The 10,825-nt window shown below is 43.3% G+C and overlaps 1 protein-coding gene across 4 annotated transcripts in view; it reads right to left on the bottom strand.

Moving 5' to 3' along the window:
• Nucleotides 1-10,825, bottom strand: part of pdlim7 (PDZ and LIM domain 7) — a 66,575-nt gene that overhangs the window by 25,309 nt on the left and 30,441 nt on the right. For all 4 annotated transcript variants that reach the window (XM_018745139.2, XM_018745304.2, XM_018745222.2 and 1 more), the window contains 3 exons: nt 10,177-10,328; nt 3,902-3,932; nt 824-1,017 (listed from right to left, as the gene is read on the bottom strand). In XM_018745139.2, coding sequence (XP_018600655.1) covers nt 824-1,017; nt 3,902-3,932; nt 10,177-10,328 — 377 coding nt within the window. The remainder of the gene's footprint in view (nt 1-823; nt 1,018-3,901; nt 3,933-10,176; nt 10,329-10,825) is intronic.

Below are 10,825 nucleotides of genomic sequence, written 5' to 3'. Positions count from 1 at the left end.
TTGACTGACCAAACGTGTGACCTTCCACATAGGGAAGTGCCTGCCCTCAAGTTGATGAATCACCGGATGCTTTTCAGGACAACTAACCATAGCGTCGCCATTAGTCAACATGGACTCGACGGCACCTAACAACAACGGAGGGTGAATACTTCATGCAAATTCATGTCATTTTGTGATCTACATTTGTAATTAATTAAAAATTGATCTGTAAAAAAATGAGTGTCGACTTTGACGTTTTGTGTTTTTCTGCTAGCCTATTTCAAAAAACCCTAATTAAAATCCATTGTGACTGAATGCTGCACAACAATACAACAAGTTCAAAGGGGGGTGAACACTGTTTTTAAGTGTACTGTGTCATGAAGAAGCTGGTCAAAACCCTGCGTACCTCAAAGCCTGTGGCTCTAACACGCAGGGACAGCGAGCTGGGAACAAGGGCAACTGTGCTGAGTGGACGGACACTGCACTGTCAACAAGCATTAGTCCACACTGGTGACCCAAGGCGAACAATGCCAAAACAACACCCGGCGCGCCCGGGTCTACAAAGATTTACTTCAGCACCCACTTATGAACAGTGAAAAAGCGCAAGTACCCGAGACTATCTATTCCATGGTGTTCTGTGGAGAAGCACAATCTGCAGTAAATGCGAAAAGGACAGAGAGCAGGAGTGCCGCTGTCACAGAAAAAAGCCCATGTGCTCCATGGGCGCCCCAAGCAGCACACAGAACGAGGCTCTTGATGGGGCTGTTAAGAGAACGAGTGCAGCGCAACAGGCGCAGACACTGCCAAGCGGCTTCCCAACTCAGCATGTCCACATATTACCTACCCGTTGTGTGGCTGCAGCACATTTTCTGGTGCCCTTGAGCTGGGGTCAAGTCTAGGGCTGTAAGCGACGGGCCTGACAGCTGAGCGTGCACCAGCAGCGCTGCCGCCCGCGTTGAAGGGCCGCGCCAACTTGTTTAGCGCTGTGCTGGGGCCGAAGGAGTACTTGGGCTGACTCAAGGCAGGAGCAAACGTGTCCTGATGGGGAGAAGGGAGGGAAGGGTGGGAGCAAAGCAGCATCATGCGGTGAGACACTGCACGTGCGGACACGCACACACATCGCAGGTGAGCAGGCAGTCCCACATCCACACACACTTTCCTTTTTGATTTGGTATCAGTTAGCTCCACGTGTTTAACCGTTTCTAGAGCACGAACACAAGAGAAATCACATACACTGGATCCTCGTGTAACAAACATTGCGTCTTCAAAAGTACAGACATTCCGCCTTGATTTTAATTGCATTTCATTGTCTCCTTCCAACCATGTATCATCAGCTTTTCACAGTCAGTTGGTGCTAAAGAGCAGCCAAACACCATAAGAACATGGGATTGCTTTCATTCCCCCCATGTCACAAGTTCAAAGCATGTGTTCGGTACGTACGGTCCGTAACATGACAAGCGCTTCATGTTTAGGGTATTAATCACAAATCAGTCAACAGTTGGCATTAAATAAGATTTGTGGATACTATTTTTTAAACTTTGAAATACAGCAAAATTTTTTAAGTATAACAGCTATATCTGAGATTTTCACAGAACCCACCCAGCAAAAAAAAAAAAAAAAATCTACATAACACCTGCTATTATTGACTGTACAGATTCTAAAGCAAACACGAAGTGGGCAGATGCTGACAGACGCTGCAAATACTTCATTATGTTTTATTCATTTGAAATTATGAGTCGTGCAAGACACTGGTGCCCCATGCACGGTGTTTCCAGCCGCGCTCCTTATTTGAACGCCAGGCTCCAGAACATTCACAGAGCCTTACCTATGAGTAAGTCAAGGCATTTCACAACGATTAAGCTTTTATAAATTGTAACACAGTGCTTTGATTTACAAGCTTTACGAAGAGAACTGCAGTCCCAGCTGTGTTCGTAACTTGAGGACCCAGTGTACGAGGGTGCTGTTCTTAAGCCAGATCTCAAAATACATCACTGCAATGAGAAGCCAATATTAGATGTGGAAAGTATGATCCCTGCACCTGAATGTTGGTCCCATCTCAGTCGGTTACATAATCTTGTACAGCCATGTGCCACTTAACGACTGACCGCATATACGACGGTGGTCCCATAAGATTATAATGGTGCTGAAAAATTATCGACTAGCGACGTCGTAGTGCAACATGATACCTGTTCGCGGTGGTGCTGCTGGAAACAAACACATTGCGCTGCCAGTCATATAAAAGTATAGCACATACAATTATGTAAATGTATTAATACTTGATAATAATAAACACTTATGTTACTGGTTTATGTATTTGCTATACTCTACTTTTTATTGGAATTTTACAGTGTACTCTTTCTACTTATAAAAAAAATTGTAAAACAGTATGCTGTGTTACTCCAGCAGCAGCATCATAAATCTTGTGTTTACCGCATCTCTTGACTGCATCGAGGTTATACCATGTAGGTTTGTATAAGTACACTCTATGATGTTTGCACAACGACGAAAACGACGCATTTCTCAGAACGTATCCCCGTCGTTAAGTGACATGTCTGTACTGTGATTCTGATGTACAGCTGCCTGCGTGGTGAAGAAATACTTTGGGGTGCTCTGTAAACACCACGCTGTCAAATGTTTTGCTTGGAAAGCAGCCAAGCCATGTAGCCTCTGGGAAAGAGCTGCAGTTAAGGGGTCTTCCCAGCTGTGACGAGACCAACAGTGGGTGCAGTCTCCAAACACCTGAATTCATTCACTACTCAAACAAAGCTGGATGTGAGGCTTCAGATTTGGATACTGTATCTTGAAGGCCCTGCTAGGGAGCAGCCTGTTGCGCATTAAATATCTGCTCATAACTGAAGACAGCTGTGCTAAATTTGTACAAGGCAGGTTTATTAATCGGCCAAAGCTTCTCTTGTCATTACACACACCTGCCCGTGTAGTCATTCAACTGATGACATCTATTTCCAATGTTAAAAACTTCACACCTACACAAGTAAACAAAGTGTACATCATGCATATTAATATTCCCCATGAAACTGCAATAATTTTTACTACAGTGGTCCTTCGATGTTTAGCATTCGTGTCTGATTTGACGCTGTACCCGAGACGTGACTGGCCGACAAATCAAAAAGAAAGGTGGGCACACTGTGATGAATATGCAGACAATTGAGCATGGTGCATTGTGGGACATGCCATTCTCCACCGATGCCGAACAAGCGCAAGCACAGCAGCTGTCTGCAGGCACACTCCGTCCGTCACACAAACGAGCAAACGAGTGTGTGATGCTTCGACAAGGAGCGCCGTGCTTCAGGGAGAAGGGGGCCGTACGTCTGTCGTGTTCACGTGACACAATGTCATGAATTTGTGGGGAGGCAGAACCTACAGCACAGTGGAGGAGGGAAACCTCGGCAGAACACAGACAGAATGTTGTGTGCTGCTACAGTGCATGATTCATGTAATGTTATGATACCTGGCACATTTGCTATGTAAAGGTGCCGCCTCTTATTCTACTTTACATATATTCACTTAGGTGATGCTTTTCTTCAAAGTTATTTGCAGTACTAAGCTGCGTACACCTGGTTCATCTATTTATACAGCTGGGCAATTTTTTACTGTATTGACTCAGGCTAAGTACTGTACCTTGTTAAAGGGTAGTACAGCAGGACAGGGAATTAACATCTGGTTCTTCAAGTGCAAGGCGGCATCCAATTATAGAAAACAACCAAAGTATTAAAAATAAATAAATAAATAATAATATATCTCTGGGTCCAGAATGCTGAGGCTTTCAGGTCAGTGTGAGAGAGTCACGCACATCTCCTTGTACAGAGCAACCGACAGTGCACTTTGTGAAAGCACCAGCACCCCATTGCTCATGTCACACGTTCCCACAGGTGAGGCTCCATTAGCACGTGCAGATTCTTACCTTCTGCTCAGTTGCTGCTCCACTGAAAGCCCTGCAAGAGAAAAGGTGGGTTACAAATGAGGCACAGCCCCTTCTCCAATCAGTTCCAAATCTGACCACCCTCCTCATACTCGCTTTACACGACACCCATCTAAGATTCCTTTAACTATTGTTATTGACTAAAAGGGAACTCTAACTGGAATCAGATCATTTCTAATGACTCATACGCAATATGCACAAAAGCATATATCTTTATGATTATCACTGGAACCTCACTGAGGAGGTTTAAAAAAAAAAAAAACAGTGAAGTAAGTATAAAAAAAAAAGCTGGGGGGACACCAAAAAGCTGTAAAAGACAGCAACGAAAGTGGGATGGCTCAAGGTGCGAATGGACAGTTTCACAGAAACAAACCTCTTGTGTTGTGCACCTTCCTTGAGCTAAGGAACGTGCAGCAAGAATTCAACTGGCAACTGGATTTCCATGACATTCTAGCCTGGCGTTATATATAGAGGCGCCGGGTGCTCTTGCGCAAACAGCAGTATTTTGAAATGTGACGCCACCAACGGCCCACCCACAAGGGATGTTTGAGAAGTGTAGCTTCACCAACTGGGTGTTCTGTTCTCAGAGCCTGTTTTTCTCCTTAAAGATGCTCCTCATAAATTACTTGGAGCATGCTTAAAGACTGGCCATTTCTACATGAAATCAAAGACACAATGCATCACAATGTAGCTGTACTGAGAGCGTAAACGGAGACGAAGGCAGGTGAGGAGAAACTGGTCTGCTGGATGACAGAAGAAACAGGAGCCACATGTTTGATACCGACACAATGACAGAAAGGGGGGGGGGGGGTGGAAAAATCACATTTCTCTGACAATAACACAGGGGCACAGACAAACAGAGAAAAATACTCTGTGTTGCTGCTACACTTGACATGTTACAGATATGCATTTGTTTGTCTTGTTGAACAAATGGTTGAGCAATACACAGTCATGCATTACAGAAATGAAATTCCCATCGACGTGACAGCTTTCCATGTGCCGAGGATCAGTGCGCACACAGTTCATACTAACATAAACTGATGCAGCATGGTGGCACAGCAAGTAGTGCCTGGGTGGTAGGAGAGGATGTGGGTTCGATCCCCGCTCAGCCGGCATGGAGGTTGCATGTTCTCTCCATGTCTGAATGGGTTTTCTCCCACAGTCCAAAGATATGTTGTTCAGCTTCCCCCATAGTGTGTGAGTGACAGAGAGTGTGTTCCACTGATGTATGGATGAGTGGCTCATTGTAAGTAGTGTACCTAGCAGTATAAGTCACCTTGGTGAATAAGGTGTGAGGGCTGATAACACTACACAGAGTTCACTGGAAGTCGCACTGGAGAAGAGTGTCTGCTAAAGAAATAAATGTAACGTACACAACAGTTTACGTGAGTAATTACTTTACTTTTGCACCAGTCCGAGACCACTATGATTACTTCCACTGCGGTACAGAACCAACATGGATATTTAAACCCAATGAAGCTTCGGGGAAGCATCCTGGGGCAGAAACAGTACTAACACCCCTGTACACTGCACTGCTTCTTGAGCTTTAGTCCTCATATCATTCCACTGATAGACTTGCACGGTGTTCTCAGAATAAACAAAAAGATCTGCCAAACAGCTAGAAGGGGTGAAGACCTGGTTCAAAGAATGGATATTAATGGTTACATTGACTGCTCATAAAATGTAAACTGCAACATCTGCTTGTTCTGATCTCTCAAAAAACGGTTTTCTGAGTGCCAAGACAATGAGCAGAACCAGGAAAGTCACAAAAAAATTGTGACAACACACTGCAAGAATTTTATAAACATTGCAACACTAGACAACAATGTGGGAATGTTCTGTCCTGCTGCACCATGAAACACTTAGGATGACACCGAGCACGGGGCAACATGCTCACAATGGACAATGGACGAAAACAGAACAATAAAATCTTAATGTACTTCATGCTGAAGGTACTTTTTTCCAGTAGCTACTCACTGAAAGAAGCATTACTTTTTGCTGGGACAACTTGTACTGATGTAGACTTGGCAGTAGAAAGTCCTTGGCTTTCCACATGCGCACTAGCTCCTTATGTCTTCAACATCCGAGTTACCACTTCTCAAAGACGGAAGCAAATTTGTTTCTTTTTAATTATATTTTCTTCTTTTCTTCTAAAAATGGAATGCAGAGAATAAAAGACCTGTACTTAAGCTGCCAGCCAATGGATGGTGGTGATGCACATCTAGATAGAAGTGTGGGACAGACATCATTCTACTCTCTTTAACAGTGTTTACAGCTTCAATCTCATGCTGATGAAAAAGTACATAAATATATGAACACAGAAAAAAAAGTTAAAAGAAAGATGTGAAAGTGTGTGTGTGTGTGTGTGTGTGTTACAGAAAATCAAGTATGAAAACAACAGAGAGCTCGCTTAGACTCTACTTACTGCCATGGCTACCAAGCACTGAACCAGTGACCACCTGTACAATGAGTTCTGTCCCACACTCACGCCAAGCAGAGTGAAGCATCTCTCTTGGCTGGTTGAAATTTATTTTACCTAACGTGATTCAAAAAAAATGTAAATCGGGGTACTGAACAAGCAGAAATGAACAAACAGCGGCATGTAGCACTAATAACTCACAAAAAGACAAGAAAAAATGAATGACTACAGTATAAGCCTGAAAATGCAATCCTTTCAGAAGATATGTGTGCAAAAGCAAGTGACACAAGTGTGAATTTGGTAAAAGCTCAAAAGGTGCTAAAGCAGTGAGAACGGCACCAAACAACGTCGTCATCAACATCATCAGGCTACATCGCTACCCAAATGGCTTCTCTGCACGTTTTATTCATATATTCTCCCCTATAACTTTGTCCTTTATACGACATCACCTACTTTGCAACTAATTCATGTTTTTATACTACTAGATGCAAGGTGACTCACTTGATCGCTCACTTGTCGAAGTCAGGGCTGTGGTGGTCTGGAGCCTATCCCAGATGCACAGGATGCAAGGCTAACTAGGGTACCCCCTAGATGGGATGCCACTCTGTCAGAGGATATGAAATATGCCTGTGCAAGTTCATTTTCTGCTAGGAACAGTAACGCGTGTAATTATCTCACTAGAAATCTTCAGGATCAACGTCTATCTACACAAAAATAAAACCAATTCAAAACAACTCAAACATGTCGTTTCCTATTCAAACTCGATTGTCGACCAATGTGTCCAACGAACGTTGCCAAGGTTCATCACCATGGCACTGAGCAACAGTCATGAACACAAGATAAAAGCTGTAAACACTGTGGAAGAGACTTGAATTAGACTCCCTCTCGCTCCTACTCTACTTGGGTGCATTTCCCTCATAACTACTAGCTGGCCACTGGGAAAAAAGTTTGTCCAGTCTGCTATTAAGAAGATTAGGGAAACACTGTATTTCCAGGTAATAAAGAGATGTTTTGCAAAAAGTCTTTAAAAATGTAAGAGTTGAGGTCACGCAGAACCTTTTCTCTGTCCATCATTCAATTATTCACGAAGGGGAAATCTGTACCACACTGTTTACGTGAAGCTTTTCACTTTCACACCCAGAGCTTTATTAGGCAGGTTTTGACAGCGTACCATAAATTATACATCAGAAACATCCGACTCCGGCCTCTGTATACTTAGAAGTAAAGGCCAACACACACCTGGGGATTTTCACATAATGAATTCGCTGCTGCGCGCACACGCGCACACACACACACGTATGTATAAGGCCTCTATAGTTTATGAGCAGGTACAGATACCAGAAAAGAAAACAGAATAAACACGCCAGTGGTTATAAAGCTCATCGCACATACTGTTCTCACACACACAAACAAACAACACATTTCCATCCAAAAAGCTTTAGCAAAAAACTAGATTAACAGTAACCAGCAGACTCTCTTCCCTGGACTTAGTTGATGGCAAAGCGGCCCTTTCTTTCTTAACAACCAGCTGAGAAAGCAGCCAACGTACTGTCTCCCAGGAAAAAAGACGTGATACTTAATTCGGTTGCGAAGAAGGGAACTGACAGCTAAATAAATCAAAACCGTTTCCAGTCTGTCACTCCCTGCTGATCCTTTTTCCTCTTGCAACATGTATTTGTTAAATTAATGTAGCTGTATGATCATTATTCGAGCTACATTATTTGGTTCTCTGTGACAACACGAGTGACAAAATACCAACGCTGTATCTGACAATGAAGCACGTAGGGTGCCAAGCGGTTTCTACAAACTGGTGTACCTTCGTTTTTGGGGAGGGAAGCATGTCGGCTACAGGTCTGCCTCATTCCTAAACCACTCCTTAATAGCGCTTGGCTTTTAAATCTTGCCGTATTTTGTCCCCTGTTCAGACCTCCCTCAGTCACTCAGTACTGCTGCATCCTTCTGAACATTCAAGCGATTAATGAAAGTGAGTAAGTGAGGGACGAGGGTTTCCAGGTATAAAGGTTTCTGTATTTTACACCTTATATAGGGTTCCCTTCCCAAAACCTTGAAGACCTGATCACTTGCTATGCCCTAACCAGACTGCTACGCTCTTCCACCACTCCCAACTTAGCTGTCCCGCACACAAGAGGTCCAAAATCAAAAGAGCAAGTGTTTCTTGGTTCTGGCTTTGATGTGGTGGAATGACTTCCCTCTCTGACTCAGAACTGCTGAATCTCTCTCTTCAAGAAGGGTCCCAAAACTCAAATCCTTTGGACTCACTTCTCCCCTGATCTCCTATGTGCGTCATAAATTTTACTACGTTATCTGTTAAATGCAAAAACACTATATGCAGCTACTCGTGTAATGCGCACTGCTTTATACTGTGTTACGTGACTATGCTCTGTTAACTCTACTCAAGAATAAGCGTGTGCGTCCAGATCTCTCCTTCTGTTGATATATATACTCTTTCTGTATTGTTCTTGGAGATGTACGTGGCTTTGGAGAAAAGCATCTTCTAAATGCATAATTGTAAATGAAGTCCTAAATGATCGTAGCCCAGGCAAAATGTGAGGAACTAACAGGGAAAAGTACTAAACTTCCCTTGGAATAACAGTGAAAATACCGCAGTAAATGTAGTGACAATGTTTGGAAGCACAAATGCTAACAAATTATGGTTTATACACTGTAGGTAAAAGCTCAACACTAACTTCACGTCTTGGGCTGTCTACAGAACAGGTACGTTACAGTTTATCTGTCCCATCAAAGGTTTTGTGCACCTGTCCTGTCCATCAGACAATATTGGAGAGGCAAAGATGAGTGAATGTGTAGGATTAAAAATACTGCAGCGACCCACGTTACTGAGGAGTCTCACGTTCGAATGGGAAGAGATGATTATTGTAAATAGTTGGGAATTGTGAGAAAGATGTAACGTGGTTGTTCTGGAGAGGAGGTTGGGGCTGAAAGGGATCATGAGGGGCTGAAGGTCTGTTGGACAGTGTGAGAAGGTGAAGGAAAGCCTGAGGGGTGCTAAGCAGGCTGGGAAGACTGGCTTAAGGAGAAGGTCATTGAGGAAAAAGTGCTCCTCCTCAGACCGAGAGCATCATTTCCTTGTGTGCCAGTGTTCTAATAAACGTTCATAATGAATGCTGTCCACACGTCCTGCCTTGCCCCATCGGAACACTTAGCACAGCGTGTTACAATACTCTTTAATGTGTAGAAACACAACATTTAATGTTCACAAGTTTAAAAATTACATTTTAACTTGTAATACAATTTTAATCCAAAAATGAATCTCTCTCTGACAGCAAACTTAAAGGACTTTAAATATAATTTTAAATGAAGAGCTAAAACAGAGGGATACATGATTAAAAAAATGGTTAAAAATTGTTCAGGGTGTCATGTGAAAGGAAGTGTAATGTACAGAAAAGCTCCAACATAAAGAAATTGACCAAAATGGCAAGATAGGAGGGCTGCTGTAATATATTTGACACTTTACTGTAGCGATACAATTTCAAAATGAAAACAGACGACACAAAAAGCACTGCTGCATGGTTTTGATAGCAGTCGTCATTTTGCATCTAATTTCTTACTGTTTTACCTTAATTTACAGTGCACCTGTCCATCAGATAGGTATCAGAATGACTGTACCTGTCCGAGTTTAAGCCAATTACCTGCCGGAGAGCCATTACTGTCAAGCCTTGATAGGTGTGGTGACAGCACTGGCAAATGCACTTGGAGATGGTGTGTGTGTGTGTGTGTGTGTGTGTGTGTGTGTGTGTGTGTGTGTGTGTGTGTGTGTGTGTGTGTGTGTGTGTTGTGAAGGAAGAGGGTGGCGCACCTGCTCAGGGTTAGAGTGAGACAGTCCGCTGCCGCTCGGATCTTGTTCTGTGCCTCCACATGGGTCATCTCCTCAGCATTGGCATCGCCGATGGACACCACGCAGTCACCGACACCAACACCTGCCTGGGCCGCCTTCCCCCCGGGAGTGAGCTGTGAGGGTGAGACAACACAGAGTGAGACATATCAGGCTGCACTTTCAATGCAGCAGGTTCCACTGGAAAAAATCTGGCACTGTGAAGACCATTCATTTTATTCAAGTGACCCATGCCAATGTAACCTGTAATTGCTAATTATCTACTTTGCTTGCTTGTTATTCCTTAGTTTCATTGGGTATTACTGTATAATTGTTTTTACACACCTTGTGTTAAGCTGCTGTGTGTGTGAGAGAGAGAGAGAGAGAGAGAATCGAGTTGCACCGATTACTTAAGTGCCATCCTAACCTGTCCATCCTATCCAAAGCCCCCCAGCTGGACGCTCACGTCACTTTTAAGAGCAAGTAGCACATTTTTGTTTAAGAACCTTAATCACTCCATTTCATCATCACATAAATATACAGGCTGTGTTGAACTCACTTCCTGTTCACACAAGGTGGAATTAAGGTGTGTGTTACTGTAGCTGCACAAAAGAGGGAGCCCAGCTAAATGATG

The sequence above is a fragment of the Scleropages formosus genome, chromosome 13 (assembly GCF_900964775.1).
Source record: "Scleropages formosus chromosome 13, fSclFor1.1, whole genome shotgun sequence".
NCBI lineage: Eukaryota > Metazoa > Chordata > Actinopteri > Osteoglossiformes > Osteoglossidae > Scleropages > Scleropages formosus.
The sequence above is the reverse complement of the archived record's forward strand: the minus strand, read 5'-3'. Positions and strand labels throughout refer to the sequence as shown.